Below are 19,169 nucleotides of genomic sequence, written 5' to 3'. Positions count from 1 at the left end.
TCTGCTTTCTGTTATCACCTGTGTGTTGTTCATATGACCTAAAAACACTAATATTTTACAATAAAAAGTGGTGATTGGTGTCTAAACAGAGCCAAACATCCTCTGTAGAAAACACTCAGCAGTAGAAGAAATGCAGGACGCTCTAAACCTCTTCTAACAGAAAACTGGTTTCTATTATTTTGCCATTCAAATACAACTGCAGCAGTCTGCCCTCAGTACAAAAAGGTAAGCAGGGCCTGTTCATCACTAGCAAGCCTTTCAGGGCAGGTTACCTTAGACAGCAGCTTGGTGAGATCTTCAAAGAGGTTGGAGCAGTAAAAGTCACAGTCATAGTTAATGTAGAGCTCAGTGACAAAACTGGGGATCCTCCATAACTGGACCAGTGCCTCCAGAGCCACCTCCTTCATCTCGTAAGGCATCTTAATGTTCTCTGAAGTGATGATGTCTATGAGTTTCTTCAGGTACATCTGAGCAAACAGAGACATGGCCATCAGGTCCTCAGGGACTAACACTATGAAAGCTGAATGACAGGAGTGTGGATCAATGAGAAGAGCTACCTCGAGCTGAAACTTCAGGTGTCCTCTCATGCTTTCAAAGAGCAAGAAGCAAACTCGTATGGATGAAGCATACAGGTTCATACGGTCCACACTCAGCAGCTGGAACACAGATGAGGTACTTCATCAGCAAAACCAGGCCTCATAACTACACCAGTGTACTGGCCTGCAGAGGACTCAGGCCTCGACAAAGAGAACTAATCAGTCCATCTGAGGTCAGATAAATCAGTCGACAAGGTTAAGAGCAGGTCTCTGGGTTTATAACCTAAAAACACTCCAGTCATGTCTGTCATTAGCACAAAGTGAAACACAAATATATGGTACACACTTTTAGCCATCTCAGTAAGGAACCTGGAACAGTGGCTTCAGTTCAATAAAAAGCCAATAATCACTGAAAAGACTCAGATCAGCACAGAGTTACCAAAAGAAGACCGCAGGTTTGACGAGGACTGCTCCTCACTGTCATCAACTCAACATGCAGCAATGACATCATCTACATTTAATTTACCTGGAACAGGTGTCGACAGAGCTCGTCTTTGACCAGCACTAATAAGGACTGGTAGTTAGGGATGTGTGCTGATTCCAGGGCCACAGTCAGCAGCTGCAGGCCCATGTGCATCATGGCATCAGTGTTGTGGCGGTCATGAGGGTTGGTCAGTGAAATCAGGAAACGAAACAGCTCTCTGAGACACGGCAGGCCATACGGGATGAGGGATGCTCCTACAGACAAGAGGCAAAGGGACAAGAGGTTAGAGAGAACCACTCTACAGCTTTCTTTATGCATCACAGAAATGTGGAACTCTCAGATTATCTTCTGCCCTTCTTCCTAAATTCAGCTGGATCCTACCATCTCTTTGCGTGGACTGTGTGAAGCGGACGCCTCTGGGGTTGACGTAATCCATATCATGGACAGAGGCACTGTCTGACTGCTCTGTAATGGAGTCTTTGTCCTCCAGAACCTCAGGGATGGACTCCACTGAGGCTGACGGGGCTGGTTCAGCCTGCTGGCCCTCAAACTAGACAGAAAGAGGCGCAGCACAAGAGATTAGGGAGAAGGACAGGGAGAACCCAGGAAATACAATGTCTCTCGCGCAGCTGAAAATGTAAATAAGAGACATTAGAAACATGTTCACCTGTGCATCTGTAGAGCCACACTCAGTCCCTGTGAGCGCAATGGCTGCACCAGCGGTTGATGCAGAGCTGCACTGATCCAGGTCAGAAAGGTCTTCCCTGGAAGTAGTTTTTGAGCAGGTGTCCAGGCCGCTGTCAGTGGTTGTTGGGCTACAGATAGATGAGGCAGAGCTGTCTGAGACGGGAAGGCTGGGATTGGACAAGCCCTCCTCCATGAACGGGACACCACCTGAGAACACAGGATCCAGTCATACAGCGTTCCACCAAAGACCTGAAAGCCAAGCTGGGCTTACAGACGGCTGTGAGTCCATTATTACAACAGTGTGTGTCCCACCCGAGAGGTTGTTGTTGAGCGTGCTGGGCTGGCTTGGTTCCATCTGTCCGGAGGAACTACGGACCATGTGCCGAGGCGGCCGCGGGGAACGTTTCTGTTTCTTCCATTTAGATGACTCGCTCATGCCACCGGCACGCATCTTCAGCTGGAGGAAACACAGTGGTTCACTGAGTCAGCTGCTCCATCATCACTGAGCAATGACAATGTTTCACTTCTCTTTAGATTTATATCCAGATCATTTACACACTCGTAATACACAAGAGGCACCGTGACTCGTGTAGCATGTCTTGGGACACATATTGGCACATGAAATCCAACAGCTGAGACAGTGTAGCCCAAATGAATTCAATCATTTAAAGTGAAGTATGATAATCCAGATGTAATGTGAGTATTACACAGTCATAGACTGCTATGTGTCACACAATGACCAGCAGGATCTGCAGGCCTGCTTCGTGTTTTTTTGTCATGTCATGCCTCCATCTTGCCAAGGTCACAGGTAAAGGAAAAGAGGTTAAGGTAGCGAGGGTAAGCCAAAGGTTACTGGGAGAGAATCTATATACTGGCCTAGCCTAAATACTGAGAGTAATCTTCCTTACCTGCACACGTTTGTTTTTCCACAAGATATTGTAAGCCTCAGAAGAGAAGGGGAGCAGGCAAGGCCCGTGATTAGTGATGGATAACATTATCAGCAGATAAGTGGGACCAACACATAACACAACTGAGCATACACATCTATGCACGATGGGAGGAGTGCAAACAGTGCTCTGGATCAGAGTGCACAGTCACTGTAGGCTGTAACCAAGAGCAGCCAGCACAGATGTGTCAGTGCACAGGCAGACCATGCAAGAAGCAACAAGTGCTAAAATTCTAGGAACACGCCAATCTGCATCTAATACACATATGTGACGTGACACGTAACCAGTAGCTCAAAGGACAAACAAGGGTCATTGTTGTGTTGTTGTGTATATGGTGTACAGTGGTGTACCAGTCAGTGCTTCAGAGGCAGGGACATTCACAGACAGTCCAGACTGAACCACAACACGCTTTCATAAAGGTGAGCTTAGCAGAAGTAAAGCACAGCTGACTGAATGAAGCCGTTTACTTTAACCTGCATCTGACTTATGGAACTGCTTTGCAGTGATTGAATTTACCTGTAAGGTCAAAGTGTCTTCATATTTAGTCATGTGATAGATCTTCTAATTACACTAAATATCTAAAAAAAAAAAATTTGCACGTTTAAATCTGTAAAGTGATTTTGCCCATAAAGCCGGTGCAATGTAAGAATGAGCTTTAGATAAAAACTGCCATAAGAAGTTGCAGGAGCAGCCAGCAGTACAAAGGATTCAAACAGACTCACAAATGTCATCTTTAACAGTACAATAAACCAGCAGCATCTGATAGATGCTGAACTAGTTCTACTGTTAACTGTTCTTGTTCTCACTTAGTGCAACTACAACATGTAATGTACTTGTAATTACAGTCTACACCGCAGCACCACTGTGCTGCTCACTGGTGGATACTGCCTCTGCAGAAATGTTGAGATGCTGATGTTTGATTCAACTACATCCTTAAAACCAGCAATGTTCAACACTCATGCGCTCATGCACTCCCACCAAGAAGCCATGCTAACCCTGCCAGTTCAGTACCCTCTCTAGCCTACTCTGACTTGTGTTTCTATGCTGCTCTGCACAAATAACATCCTGAGTGTCCAGTATGACAGGTAGGGTCTGTGGGAAGGAAAACAGGGACACATACAAGTACAGGAAACATGAAAAGAAAACTAATAGTTACAAATAATAAAGTGAATCCAAGCACAGGGGGAGGCCACAGACTCAGAAGATTAACAAAGAATAAGAGAAAGCATGATGACAGCAAGCAGCACACATTCACAGTCTCAGCCATGTTACCTTCTTCATGTTAGCACCAACATAACTCTTGGCCTCCTCTTTGAACTGGGGGAGTCTGTAAAAAGACGTGAACATGTTAAAACATCCCATCTACAGTCTATGACATAAATCACCAACCAAATCGTTTTCAAACCCCCCGCCATCTTTCGCTACTCAGGTTAAACATGATATATAAGTCACTTAGATAACTTAAAAATGTTATTGTTTGGCTTTTTTCAGTATTTTATTTGTTCCTGAGTAAATCGGTTTGGCTGAGAAATAAAGTTATAGTTTTTACACAGCTGAATAAACGTCAAGCAGACAGCTGATTATCAGAAGTGTGAGATGCTGGAGAGTTTACTCCAGTGTCCTGTTATATTTTAGACAGCAAGGAGCAGACGGCTGAGTTTATTAAACTCCACCAAAACAATCTGCAAATTTCATTAAAATGTAATAAACTATCATCTTGTCTTTATTTTTAGTTAGCACCTTAAACACTTAAAGCTGTAAGCTAATGATAGTTATATAAGAGCAGACGCTGCTGGTGCAATAAGCTGTACGTTTTACGACCAATGGATGATGATCTGACTAGTCGACTAATCGCAAAAATAATCGGTGACTAGTCGACTATCAAAATAATAGTTTGTGGCAGCCCTACTTTCGAAGCAACCATAGACCCACATCCTCTTTATTTAACCCCTTCCCCTGGGATTACATGCGCAGTAGCATTCAAACACTAGTAGCATTCCCATCCCCTCTCCACTTCTGCCTTCTTGTTCCAGCATCCCACTTCTCATCAGTGCATCTTGGTCAACACCTGATGCAGACTGTGACAATCCAGGCAGTTTTCGAGCTGTTATGGCTTCAGTTATATATCTTGCACATACTCTGAGATAGGCTTGGGTAGGAAGGAGGCCTAGCCCGGGGGTCTTACTGGACACACGTCCTGGTCGGGATTCGAAAACCCTAACCTGTTGTTCCAAAGAGGAGCTAAGGTGTGTGTGTGTGGCAGCCCCCAGGTGGTGGAGGTGGTGACTTTAGCTGCAGTGTGAGTAGACCTGGAAGACAGGAAGATGATGAATCAAAGGCTTGTGTCCCTTACAGGTTGAGTACCGACTTCCTTGCAGCCAGAGATGTTTCCATGACCCCTGCAAACTCTGCTAACACTGTTCACCTGCAGCTGGTTCTCCATCCCACATCGTTTTTCCTTCATCTTCCTTGTCTCGTCAGGCGTCTCTGTACAGTCTTCAGTTCTTCCTCGTTTCTGACCTGAAGCCTCTTTTTCTGTTTAAGGGCAGCGTCGATGTCAGGAGTTATCCACGATTGTTGTTTGAGAAACACTGTACGGTACTGGCAGATACAGCGCTATCCACACAAAAATTCATGCAGTCTGTTATGCAAACCACCAGATCAACAATGTCCTCCCAGTGGTTATAACAAAGCACTTCCCACACAGCTGTCACAGTAATCCTTCAGAGTCTCTTCACTCTCCTCAAACCATCTTTTCACAGTACAGCGACTGTTGATTCCCCGTGTACTAAATCAACCACGGACCTCAGTAAACGTCATCGTATTCATCAGAATGGTGAAACCAGCCAGCCACGCTGACAATGCTTGACACCAATGTTCAGCACAGATCTAAAACAAGCAGCAAAGCGTTGTTGTTTTTTGTTGTGCAGCGACGGCTGCTTTTATCACAGTTTGTCACAAGATAAACTATAAACAGCTTTAACTATTCTAATAAATGTAGTTATTAAAGAGTGCAGTGGAGTGGCTCCATAGTGTTTGGGTTTACACATTCACCGATCAAGTGGAAAATCCCTGGTTCAATTCCAAATATCCCGGAAAGGCTTCCAATAAGGAAAATCTGCCAAATCAAATATACATAAGTACCTGCTGTGGTGGAGGTGGTGGGGTGGGGTTGTTTTCTACAGTTAACAACTCATTACAGCAAATGTAATGTGTCTGCATGACAGAGCCAAAGAAAAACAAATTAAAGCTGTTTTGAATCAAATTTGACTGGTAGTCTTTGAAAAGTGTCCAGTGACTGATTTGTTGGAAGTCACAGCAGTAATTCTGTGCCATTCCTTTATTAGCGTGTATGTGTGTTCGCGATGTACACGTGCAAACACCAAAAGTTCACGCCTCCCTGTTTATTTAGGCAGAGGCTTTAAATAACTGTTGTATACTGGTCCAGAGGTGGTAACTTTTTCATACAAGGACACTGCTTTAACCCTGAACCAAAGGGCAGCCTTAACTCTCACAAAACACTAACAATGACTTTTTGATTAAAACTCTACAAAAGTACAATAATAAATAATAAAACCCCCAAAAAGAAAAAACATATAACACTAAACACAGAGCCTGTCATAAGCTGCTTAAGAGGAAATATCACTGTAAGAGTCTCAGCACATTCAGCACAAGTCACAAATGTAAGGCATCACATACAGAGTATGTTAGTGTGTGTCACCAGGTTTCTGTGAAGCTAAAGCTTCGCTAGAAAATTATGAGATTAGAGCTCACCAACAACCAAGCACACACACACTCACACACACACACACACACACACACACACACACACACACACACACACTGTGTGCGAGCCAGCAGCCTTCTCCTGACATTAGCTCAGCGTTAATAGAGTGTTGTTCTGTAAGCACGATTATTGGATGATCTGTGGGTCCAACAGATTAACACGCTTAATACTTTCAGCAGCCAATCTAAGACTGAGCAGAGCTGCTGCTCATTACTCTCTGATGGAGGTGGGTGAGGGTGGAGGGCATCCCAGACTCACATCTCTATTATCTAGCGTCTGTGGACAAGCGGGGGGCTGGGGCTGAACACGAGGGAAATGAGCTGCGAGTCGTGTGTGTGTCTGTGTGTGAGAGAGCGCAGGATGAGAACAATAGAGTAAAAGTCCAGACTCATTCATTGCACCTGCTCGTGTGCTGAAATGTCTGTTAGTGAGATTTATGCTAACACAGTAAACTTGATAACAAGCTGCCACAAGAATCCTGGCAGCAAATAACAACTGGACTGCTCGGAGGAACTGGCAGCAAACAGCAACAACCTCGGCAAAAACTAATTCTGGACTTCACTGAAAGGAAGATAAGCTAGCGCTTTGTGACAAACCCCATGTCAAATAGTCTTAGTTAAGAATGCACAACATCAGGGAGGAGGTGAAACAAATCACACCTTTAATTTAAGCTCTGTTTGTTATCCAGCTGCAGTCTGTTTCACTCACATCAGCAGACATGCTTTTGCTGATTGCTTCTATGTGGCGTTGCTGGCAATGCTAACTCTCAGTGCGTGATGTGTGTGTGCTTAATATTTATGGGGGCTGGAACATTGCTGCTGAATCAGAGAGCAGCTTTATCTATATGCAGATCATACGGCATGCAGCTCAAGTGGCTCATCCCTTTGTCTGTGACCACATGTGACTGGCACTCCTAAACACATGGTGTGGACGATGGTGCTGTGAGTGAGTAAGAGGGGAGTTTGATTAGACCAAGGCTAGACAACTTTTGCTAATGAGCATCTTTTCAACACACCTTAGCCTTACAACTCCTAGTTAGTGTTGGTATTTGTTACGTATCTGCTGTGGTGGACTTACACTTCTTTGTATCTGTTCTAACATAAGAATCTCCCAACTTGAAGACAAATAAAAAACATCTCTAATCTCATCCTGGCGACATAGACTATTAAGCATTATTTAGGTTATTATCATTACTGAAACACACTCTCTTACAGACATACTCAGTTAGCACACCTGCAGTTAAATCTGAGCACAGTTTAATGCCAAATGTCAGAAACTGTCCAAACACAGGCACCTGGAGCCATTAATCCCATCCTTCAACAATGAAACGTCCTGCTGAACTGTGCGTTATGAACGGCAGGTTATTGGCGGGCAGTTGGATGGTGCAGGAGATCCTCGGGGATGGAGCATTGTTGTTATGGGTTGTGTCTTCCATCTCTCTACCTCTATAAGCAGCTGGCCAAGGCTGTGAGTCTTTGCCTGGCAGGTTCCACGGCCTCAGGTGTGGACAGCTACCTGTACTTCTTAGTCACCGCCTTCTTTATCGCACCTTTCTGCACCTCTGATATTTTGGTAACTTCCCTCCACACTGCCTCGATCTTGGCCTCTAGTCTCCTCCTCCAACGAGGATACTGCTCCTGGTGTTCATCTCTGTTATCACTGCTGCAGCGGTGTAGATCAGCTTCTCAGTCTTGATGATGGTCGCAGTAAGGATTGTTCATTATGCTGCATTCACATCTTCTAGCAGAGCTCCAGGGTACCTCACACAGTCTTGGTAATTGGCAATGGAGGGTTCGAGTTTCCAGCTTCGCAATGACCCCCTCTCTCTCGCACTCATCAGGCTTTGGGTTGTATTTGGGGCTTGGTACCCGATCCTGGATGGGGTTGATGATATCTCCCCTCTGACCTGACATCCTGGCCCCCCATACCTCATCGATCTCTAGTTGTGCTAGCAGTTGCTTCTTCCAAATGCTGGAACACCGAGCTACAAGTTGTTTTACCGTCATAGTCTGGATGCTGTGTATCCGAGATTCCAGAGGTCTAATCCTCTTCCCCTAACCAGGGGAAGACCAATCCAGAATTGAATTCAAAATCCTGCTCCTCACATACAAGGTCTTAAATAATCAGGCCCCATCTTATCTTAATGACCTTGTAGTACCATATCACCCTATTAGAGCACTTCGCTCTCACACTGCAGGCTTACATGTTGTTCCTAGAGTATTTAAAAGTAGAATGGGAGGCAGAGCCTTCAGTTTTCAGGCCCCTCTTCTGTGGAACCAGCTTCCAGTTTGGATTCAGGAGACAGACACTATCTCTACTTTGAAGATTCAAACTTTCCTTTTTGCTAAAGCATGTAGTTAGGGCTGGACCAGGTGACCCTGAATCCTCCCTTAGTTACACTGCAATAGGTGTAGGCTGCTGGCGGCTTCCCATGATGCACTGGGTGTTTCTTCTTCACTCACTATGTGTTAACAGACCTCTCTGCATTGAATCAAACTTGTTAATAATCTCTGGTTCTCCTCCACATCATGTCTTCCTCCTCTCACCACAACTGGTCGTAGCAGATGTGACTAAAGATGAACCACCGTGTCCATCTTTGTTACTGAGGGTTCATAAAATTAAGAGGATAATTTTCATATTCATGTAGTTTTATCAGAATAAACTTGGCAAACTTCATATACAGAATCTTACATTGGAAGCAACAGACTGAGGTAACAACAGCTTGGGGTGAGTGTTCTGGTCAAAAGACAAACATTTAAGACAAAATAAGCATTTCTCTCACAGATCTTACTGAACGTGTGATCATGTATTTAATGTGGATACAAAGCCTGTCAGTGAGCCCAAAGCTAAAGGGCCCAGCTCACAAAGCTCTGCATCCACTTTTCATTCAGGCTCTTCTGAATATTCTGCCATGTAGTGGTAACCTGTATCTCTGGCAGTTTGAAACTTACAATGGACATTTATTTTAACAAGTTCCAAAACGAGAGTGTTTGTCTTACAACCTTCCTCATTTATATTAAAGACAGTCAGCTTGCCATCTGTAACAAACAACCAACACAACCACCCTGTCATTTATTTACCTGGAGAATAATAGCTGCACCATGTCGACCAGTGTATGTTCAGCCGTCTTCCTGAGGAGCTCTGCACACACAGACATTAGAGACATGAGAACCAAAAACTGTGAGAGAGAGGAGACGCCTCTGGGAGGAGACAGTTTAAGACATAATTTGATATTTTTATGTAAATAACAGGACTGGACTAGTTGAACCTCACAGAAGACATCGGTACAGCCAAAGAACAGGTCGTCAAACAAGATGAATAAGATGTGAAAATGTCTCCTGTTATCAGTGTCAGGCTAATCTCACACAAACACTGTACTTAATGTCGAGTCCTCAGGGTCAGAATCATTTAATATTCTTATTATTTTAGCTTTATTCTTCACTCTCAGCCTGTCTGAATACCATTTCACAGGCATTAAAGGATGAAATGAAGTAAAATGTAAAAAACACTGCATCACAGGAGCCGTACACACAAGCTGTGAAGGAGCTGCTGGAATATGCCAGTAAAACTCGATCAAACTGTTTCAAATAAGGATGCAATGCTTCCTCGAATTAGCTTCAAATAAACTTACCACTTAGACGCATCTCAAAGCAGATCCTGAAGCATGACTGCATGATCTCACAAACAGACTCGTTGGTCAGGTGGGCTCCCACTGGTGTCAGCAACAAAGTCCTCAGGACCTGAAGCAGCAGGTACAACTGTACTAACATGCATACTGTGGTTCATGACCTTCTAAGACACTCAAAGACTATAATGGCAGTGACAGTGCTGACCAAACAAATGAGACATACCTGTAGAATTTTCATAAGGACAACTTCATCACTGGCCGGGTCTGTTCCTACAAATCTAGCGTGCGTGACGGCGTCTGCCATGTTCTCAATGGCCTCTGCTGCTGCCTCGTGGCTAGCATCTGCCAACAGACAACAAACAGAAGGTTCTCAAAGAGTCAGACTGTCGTCACTGAAGAGAAACTGACTCTCAGACACGTGTTCATCGATGAGGTCCAGCTCGACTGGACTTCATGCTACATCGTCTCCTCTTCATCTTGAGGTTTCGCACAGCTGGCTGAATAAAGGAAGACTTGATTCAGTCATCTCAAAACTTATGATGGCCAGTTTTGATATTTCCTTTATTAATAATCAACTATTATTTTTGCTGCTGCAGAACATCTGGCAGACACCACAAGCATATAAAAAATGATATAGCACAGAGCACTGCAAAGTGTCATATATATGTTTGAAAATGCTTTAAAATAATGCAGTGAATCCACGGCACACATGTGTACCCTGCACCGAAGGCTCAAGAAGCTGGTCCGGTATGTGCTGACAGAACAGGAATAATCCTGCTTCTGTGGAGCTCTTAGAGCGCTGTCCACCATCACATCCATAATGTATTTGCAGTGAGGTCAGTGACTGCTGCCTTTGGTGGGCATGTAGGTACTGCATTCACCAGATTTTTTTCTTAATTAAAAACAATGTTTAAATCTGAAACAGTAATATATCATTTTAAAAGCTTTTAGATTTTTATAGGACTTGACTGGTTGAACTGATGTGGCCTCCCGTCTCAACTCTGAGGCTTCCAATACTTAAGACTCAAAAAGCACATTATATTAGGAACTGGAGCAGGGCGATATGGCCAAAAATATTTATCACGATATATATTTGAAAATTTGCGATAACGATATAACTGACGATATAATTGATACGAGACAAAATACAACTCCACAACTTTACTAGCGCAAAAAAACCCCATCCATTTATTTTACTTAAACAAGAAGCTGTTTTTTATGTGCATTAAAGCTATATAAACATTTAACAGTGCAAATGCAAATTCCTTGCTGAAAGTTTAACCAAAAGGCATTTCCAGTAGAAATGGGCTGACATATCCTGAGCATAACCATGTATAATATCCACTGAAGTTAAAAAGAGGTGCTTTGCAACATTAAACTGCAGTGTGCCAAACAAAAAAGTCAAACACGTATTTTTCGGACCATAAGGTGCACGGGATTATAAGGCACACTAAGCGAAACAAAGCAGTCAGATAAATCAAACTTTATTCAACTCATTCTTCTTTCTTCCTCCACTTCTGTACCATTGATTCATTAATGCTGTATTCTCTCACAGCTGCTCTATTCCCATGTTGTTGCAGTATATTAATGACTAACCTCGTATTGTGGATGGATTATCTCAGTTGTTCTCCTGCCATGCGATTGCATTTGTCTCTAACCATCAGGAACCCTCACGTTAACTTTTCTCGAGTGGAAAAGTGTTAGCGTTCATCCTCCAGCTTCACTGTTTATGTTATGCTAACATAGCTGTGTCGCTAGCGATCACGTAGCACATCATTATATACCAGCTAGCCCAACTTCAGTAACCCTACAAACGTCACTGCTGTTTAGTTTCTGTCTTCATTTATGTTGGAAGTGATAGCAGAGCTGTACGTTTCAATTTTTTCAGAAATCTCTCAGTCAGAACTAGGGATGGGTACCGGTGTCCGGTGCCATTGTGGAACCGGTTCTGACATAAACGGTAGTAACCAGACCGAAAAGCAGCGCACAATTCGGTGCTTCATTTCGGTGCTTTTTTTCCCTGAGAAATCTAGCCAATCACTTCCTTTCCAAGGATAGCAGGCGGGCCCAGGTACGTACGGGTTTTTTTTTAGAGCAGAGCTAAAATGCCGAAGCTGAAGCGCTCGAGAGTGTGGCTGTACTTCACAGCAAAAGATATAAACTCAGCAGCCTGCAACAAATGCTTAAAGGTAATAATGTGCAAAGGAGGTAACACCTCAAATCTAATGAAACACATGGCGTCGCATGGCGTTTTTTTAAAAGCCGAGAAATGCACCGCATTTGATAACTTGCAGCAAGACATCACACCGAGCACATCTACTGCGGGTGTGGTGCCTGTTCTCGGAGTTAGCAACATCCAAGAACCCGAAGAGGAGAGTCCGGCCCCTAGCCCTGCCAGTGTAGCAGAAATAATAACTGATGATGATGATGGCAGCAGCAGCCGTTCTTCTCTGGGTGAGTATCTTAATGTTGTTCGTGTGCAATTTAAGTTGAGTAAGCTAACCACGTTATTAAATTAATGCATGTAAGGTGAACTAGCAAACACCATCGTAGTTATATGCGGCTGTCTTCTTGTTTGATGGCAGATACTCCCTTCACCCTGGCCAAAAAGGCTAAAATGACGAAAGAAAAAGTGGACGAAATTCATAGGGCAGTGACAAAATTTATAGTCAAAGATCTCCATCCATTTTCAACGGTGGAGTCACCATCATTCAGGTGAAAAATGTTGTATTACTCTTACATAAAAAAAATAGACTGTATAATACTGTAAAGGTTAATATGTTCATAGCTGCTTAGCTTTGTAAGTCTTCTCTAAATATTATAAGTAAACTATATTTGGGCGAGCTATATGTTTTTATTTTTTATCTGGAAGAAAAAAATTAATGAAAATTCAAATGTATTTTCTGTTTATTCTGGGAACTGGTTTATATGTTTTATTTATTTTATCTGAAAAAAAGAATTAAATTTCAAGTCAAAAACACTTTCTTTTTATAAATTTGTTTTTTTTTTTTAAATTAGGGAGATGTCCACTGCCCTTAATTCGAGGAATCAGCCCCCATCGAGGGATGATCTATCCAACACACTTGTACCTGCTTGGTATTGTGTGGAGAAAAGCAACCTCATCCAGAATTTGGCACAGGTTAACAAGGTCGCTATCACCTGTGATGGATGGACCAGTATTGCTCAGGACCATTTCCTCACAGTGACTGTTCACTACATCTACAAAGGCAAAATGAAGCAGAATGTGCTTAGCACTGAAGCAGTTTATGAGTCACAAACAGGTCCAGTTGTTGCTAAAGAAATATCAAGTGTTGTGGAGCAATTTCACTTGGGAGGGAAAATAATTGCTGCCACTGTAGACAATGCCTGCAACATGGATGTTGCTTTGAAAAAATTGGACTTTTTAAAAGTGGGATGCTTTGCTCATACCCTCAACCTGGCCGCACAAAAGGTGTATGACATTCCTGCAGTTTCCAGCTGGTGTGCCAAAATCCGTTCAGTTGTGGTGTGGCTCAAACGTTCATCCTTGAGCAAAACTGTGCTCAGAGAAAAGCAGCGAATCCTAAGTAGCGCATGCAGTTACATATCAAGAAGTATTGTTATTCATATTACCTTTTTTATAGTAATTTAAAATATGTTTGTGTCTATCTGTGCTTTAGATTTGCCAGAGCACAATGTAATTCTTGACGTTAAGACGCGCTGGAATTCTCTCTTCCTAATGGTGGAGAGATTTATGGAGCAGTTTGATGCAATCCAGGCAGCTGCTCTGGATCTACGGCTGAGGAAGCCTATGGAGAAGGACAAGTAAGTGAATGACATGAGGATCACTTGCAAGAGCTAAATTACGTCAGTTACCTTTAACATTGTGAATATTTTTCAACAGGCTAGAAAGGTTCACGCACACTGATTTAATCAAGGCAGAGGAGTTTATTAAGTGCATGCAAGTCCTGTACACATCAACCATGTGTGTGTCAAGTGACAAGTCACCCACATGCAGCCAAATCATCCCCATCCTGGCCAAGCTGGAGGCACATTTCAGACGATGTGATGAAGACAGTGTTTTCACCTCTTCAATAAAAGAGAAAGTCTGGGGTAGTCTGCAGAAAAGATATCAGGTATTTGCAGACAATATCAATGCGCATGAAAAATAGGGTTACCTTTTTTCAGTATCAGTTCCTATGTTATATCTTGTTTTACTTAAAGGATGAAAACCTTCAGAAATTTCTGAAGGAGGCCACGATGATGGACCCACGATTTAAAGGCAGGCTAGGTGGTGAGGCAGCTACTGACATCTGGGACAGGTTGGAGAAGGCAGCAGTTGCAAATGCCACAGCAGCAGTTGCACAGGTATTTTCATTGTGTGTGTACAATCTTGTCCTTTTGCATCATGATGTAGTTTCTATGTTGAAGGAATGCTCTTTTACTATCTGTGTGTCCATAGCCTCCCACTGAGGACCCCAAAGCACACAGCGAGGTGGATGATGCTGACATGGACAAGCCAGAAAAATATGTAATTTCAGATTTTTTCTAACACAACCACTACATTCTAAAAGTGATCTTTATTTATTTTGCAAACCTCACACATCTTTTTTTGTTGTTTTTCAGCTAAGTAAGGTCCAGAAGTCACCCTTAGAAAAGTTGTTTGAGGATGAAGACAGAGCTTCAACAGGCTGCTTCTCAAGCGGGTAGAGTCCCCTCAATCGCAGAGCAGGTACAGAAGGAGCTTCAAATATACAAAAGACTGCCAGGAATTACCTCTGGACAAGACCCTGTGGCCTGGTGGTGGAGTAAGAGGGATACACTCCCCAATTTATCTGCCCTATCAGAAAAATACTTGTGTGTCCCAGCCTCATCAACGCCTTCTGAAAGAGTTTTCTCTTGTGCTGGGCATGCCATCAGCCAAGAGCGATGCCGTATAGCTCCAGAAAAGGCTAATATCATTATCTTCTTGCAAAAAAACTGCTAAACATCACAGGATTCATGACAAAGTTTGTGTTTTCAATTGTTTAAGCGCTGGTTCCAACCAAAGAAGTTATGTTTTATTGACAGAAAGGGCTAACTTTGTTATCATTTTACTTAAAAAAAATTGCCTGGAAAAATAAAAACACAAGAGTTTTTTGGACGAAGTTTGTGTTCTTTATTCTTTAAGCACCGGTTCGAGCACCGTTTAAGCACCGGCACCGTTTCAAAAGTACCGTTTTGGCACCGGTATCGGATAAAACCTAAACGATACCCATCCCTAGTCAGAACATGCTATATCATGTTTAGGTAACTAGCGAGCTAACTTCCGCTAGCTTCCTGCTAACTTCTAACTCCGTTAAATGTAATAAATTCTGTTTTCATGGATGCCTGGATGTTAAACTTCATAGTTACACCTGGTAAAGAAGCAATGCTGATCGTTTTATTAAAGATGAAAGAATTTAGACAGTTTTTAACGCTCAGTGATGCTGCAGTGTTCGTTTGACTTTGGGAGCTGAAGCGGGCGGAGTTTAGGACCCAGATTACTCCCAGATTTACGAGCACCTTAGTCCAACAAATACGGCAATAGAGACTGAAAATGTGACGTCATTCAGGGGTAAAACCGCAAAGGATTCTGGGAACTCGTGGCAAGAGGTACTAGCGCACGCAGGCTTTCAATTGAAATCAGTCACACAGCGATAAAAAGAAACACAAAAAATGGCAAGAAGCTGTTGTATTATTAACTGCAATAGCCGGTCGCATGACAGCCACAGGAAGCCGACGGGTAAAGAGATCGGTTGTTATCGGATTACGTCGTTGAAGAGAAATTGTTCGAGCCATGTTTCCGAAGTAACAAAGAACCGACGGATGGCCTGGATTGCAGCCATTCAAAGACCAAATATAACTTCCCAGTCTGCTCCAAGCATTCCCACAAAGGTCAGTGTTTTGTAGTAGTTAATACGTCATTTTTCATAACATAATTGGTGATATAGGTTACAAGCAAGTCTGGCGCTGAACAGAAATTGTCGCGCTATGCTCCTTTGTTTGTTGTGCATAAATAGTGAATTGTCCTGACAGAATATTGCGTTTCGCTTCTGTTATTACCACGGTACATTGACAAAAACATATACTTTTATTCACAGGATAAAACAGTTGTTTTGTATCACTAATTGCCCAGTACTGTTACAGCATACAATATTATTGTCACTGCTACATTTCTGTAATGCGTACTAGAAATTATTTCCACTACTAATTAATTACCGTTGAGCTCAAAGGTTATATTAATAAACGGTTAACGAATGTGTATTTATGAAGACGATTTGTGAGACTGGTAAACTTACGATACGTATGATGGTCTTTCGTTCTACACGGTGCATTTCAAGGTCCTGTACCTGGGCTTGTTGCAGTGACCTGAAGTTACTAAACTTCATGAGTGTATGCACTCACTCCAAGAACCGTATAATTATAAATATGAGCGTGGAGAAAGTTGGGCAGCACGCTAACGTCTTTTGTCCACTCTGTGTAACCCTTTCACTCCTTTGATTTTTTCCTCGTATCTTTTCTTTGACTTTTCATCAAGTCTGTCTTTGTACGGTCCGGCATTATTCTCCTTCGTTCGGGGGCAAAGAAAAACCAAGAAGGTATTGGAACCGGAGAATGAACGTTTTGCGGTGCTGCAAATGCTTGTGTTTGATGCTGTACTTGGATTGTTTTGCCACGAGTTCCCAGCATGCAATGTGCGAAAGTCACGTGGTCTGTCAATCTCTATAACGACGGCCCACTTCCATGTTCTACAAAAAAATGTGCTTTGTTGTGTATCTGACGGACAAACACCAAACCAGTTCCACATCACTGAAGTTGCACCATTTTTACAAACCAATTCTGGTTCATCCGTTTCACTCTGTCACTACCCGATCCGTACCGGAAACCCGATCGGTACCCCGCATGTGCGAAAGGTGTCTACTTCCGGTCGAAGCGTTTTACGATAGTTACGGGTCAGAGTATCTGTTAAGATGTTAAGAATAATAAGTATCTCTTAAAATGTTTCCAATAATGAAACATTTCAATATAATGTAGACAAAAACGAAAAATAAAAAGATAGTTACGGATCAGGACTCCCCGATCCTTACTGCGCATGTGCAAAGTCGGACCGTACAAATCGGGTCTACCCGATCCCTACCGCGCATGTGCAGGGGGTTTCTTCTTCTTCTGTTCGTTTAATGGCAGTTTACTCCCCAATGTACGAGGATACTGCCACCTGCTGACGGAGCGAATGAACCCTATTGTAAACTGAATTAGCGTCATTACAAACGTGTGTTAAATTTGATTTAGTGATAGTCGAGTGTGTTTATGCTTGTCTGTGAGGAGAGGATTGATTGGAATAGTGATGATGATGTCCGCTATCACTGTCAATTGTCAGTAAACACTTCATCTGGCTGATGAATCTTCATGTGACACATTACAAAGTCTGTATTATTAACTCTGTAATTAGGCGCCATTCTTCTTATTTTACGGCGCTGTTGTTCAATCGGGGAACGCTCTCTGTTGAGGAGAAAAGCATGAATTTGTTTGTATACGGATTATCCACTGTTTAAATGTCCCGGTAGTCGAAAAGGAGGCAGAGCTGTTGAGAAATGCTAGGAGCTAACTGGAAGCTAACCGTATCATTCAAACATATTGAATGTCGCAATGTTGGCAAAGAGAGGAAGTGACGTAAGATTTGCGCATGCGGGGTACCGATCGGGTTTCCGGTACGGATCGGGTAGCGACACACTCAACAATTGGCCATGTGCGTACGAAAACAAAGGCACTGCGCATGCGCGTTTTACCCATATTCTATCGCGATATTTCATTTTCTTATCGTTGCCTAACATTGCACGGGTATTACTGTGAACCGTATAATATGGCCCAGCCCTAGTAGGAACCCTACACACATGCACTGTGTTGCTGGTATGAGCAGTGTATAAATATCCTAAACTGTGACATGAATTAAGTGCAGAGTTTCTGCTTGCATGAACCATTTAGGATTTAGAGCAACTTTACACAGTACACCGTTCCCCAGTCTCAAAGGTAACTGGACAAACTGACGTAGTTCTACAGTTAGAGCATTTTTCCTCCAATCAATGACTGCCAGATGTTCAGTGGTGATATAAAGGTGATATAAAGCCATGATATCCAACAAGTGGTGGCAATGATTGTTGGTGAAATGAGCAACTATGAAGACATGTTCAAACAGCATCCACCGACACCGTGCTTCAAACCGTGGCTCTAGTGACCAGATGTGGCCCTTTATTGAACGTAAGCTTGGACAAACAGCTTACGACCACCGACTCCTGTCAGAGCAATAGCCCCAGTGTTTTTGAAACCAGAGTGGCTGAGTCATCTTGTTTTTCTTTCCCACCATCCTCATGAGCAGCAATTCATTAACTAATAAGCGGTGGGGGGGGGATTAGGACTATCCCAGCAAGGCAACAATGCAGCCCTGTCAACATTAACACTCTGACAGAACCATTCCCTCTGAACATGTGTTTACTACATGATATGTAATTAAAGTTAAAGACACTTCTTGGGAATTTGCTCTTTGACAGATGGTGTGGAGAACAAGAGTCAGTCGTTTGTTTAAGGCTGAGAACTGGTTTCAGAAAAGTCCAGGGAGATGGAGTCATGCTGACATCCCTCCAGAGTCGAGGGCGACAACAACCGTGGAGGTCGTGTTGGAAACATCCAACACCCACACAGAGAAACTGGAGCCACATGGGGATAGAGCGGAGAGACAGAAGTGATAGAAAACACTAATCCTTCCTCTGGCACAGAGCGTAGGCAAGTGGTGTCCAAAGGTGGGCTTTGGGGGGGGGGGTTGAAATAACACTGAGGAAAGGAGAGGCTCAATGTATATCTATATGTGTGTGTGTGTGTGTGTGTGTGGGGGGGGGCAAAGTCAACAGGGGGCTGAAACAGCTGCCACATGAAGTCGAGTCTATCAAACTGTGGTCCAAAAACACACAATCTGAAATGTGGCGTAACAGAGTGGGCACAGAGGCAGGGACACACAAAAAGACCTCAAGCTGCACTCTGCATGACAAACCACACACAGGGAACACTTACTTTACTGGATTTATACTCATTCTGTTCCTGAACACAG

At 43.1% G+C, this 19,169-nt stretch overlaps 1 protein-coding gene across 5 annotated transcripts in view; it reads right to left on the bottom strand.

Moving 5' to 3' along the window:
- The window catches only part of gbf1 (golgi brefeldin A resistant guanine nucleotide exchange factor 1), an 86,258-nt gene that overhangs the window by 23,870 nt on the left and 43,219 nt on the right, over positions 1-19,169 (bottom strand). For 2 of the 5 annotated variants that reach the window (XM_063491101.2, XM_063491102.2), the window contains exons 5-15: positions 10,293-10,411; positions 10,073-10,181; positions 9,522-9,582; positions 3,927-3,981; positions 2,616-2,651; positions 2,020-2,164; positions 1,688-1,914; positions 1,402-1,570; positions 1,063-1,274; positions 558-656; positions 273-467 (exon numbers count right to left, since the gene is read on the bottom strand). In XM_063491101.2, coding sequence (XP_063347171.1) covers positions 273-467; positions 558-656; positions 1,063-1,274; positions 1,402-1,570; positions 1,688-1,914; positions 2,020-2,164; positions 2,616-2,651; positions 3,927-3,981; positions 9,522-9,582; positions 10,073-10,181; positions 10,293-10,411 — 1,427 coding nt within the window. Of the gene's footprint in view, positions 1-272; positions 468-557; positions 657-1,062; positions 1,275-1,401; positions 1,571-1,687; positions 1,915-2,019; positions 2,165-2,615; positions 2,652-3,253; positions 3,262-3,649; positions 3,747-3,926; positions 3,982-9,521; positions 9,583-10,072; positions 10,182-10,292; positions 10,412-19,169 lie in introns of all 5 variants that reach the window. The other 3 variants (XM_063491103.2, XM_063491105.2, XM_063491104.2) reach the window with 2 other exon arrangements.

Source organism: Pelmatolapia mariae, linkage group LG13 (genome assembly GCF_036321145.2).
Source record: "Pelmatolapia mariae isolate MD_Pm_ZW linkage group LG13, Pm_UMD_F_2, whole genome shotgun sequence".
Lineage (NCBI taxonomy): Eukaryota > Metazoa > Chordata > Actinopteri > Cichliformes > Cichlidae > Pelmatolapia > Pelmatolapia mariae.
This window is presented reverse-complemented; position numbering and strand designations above follow the sequence as displayed.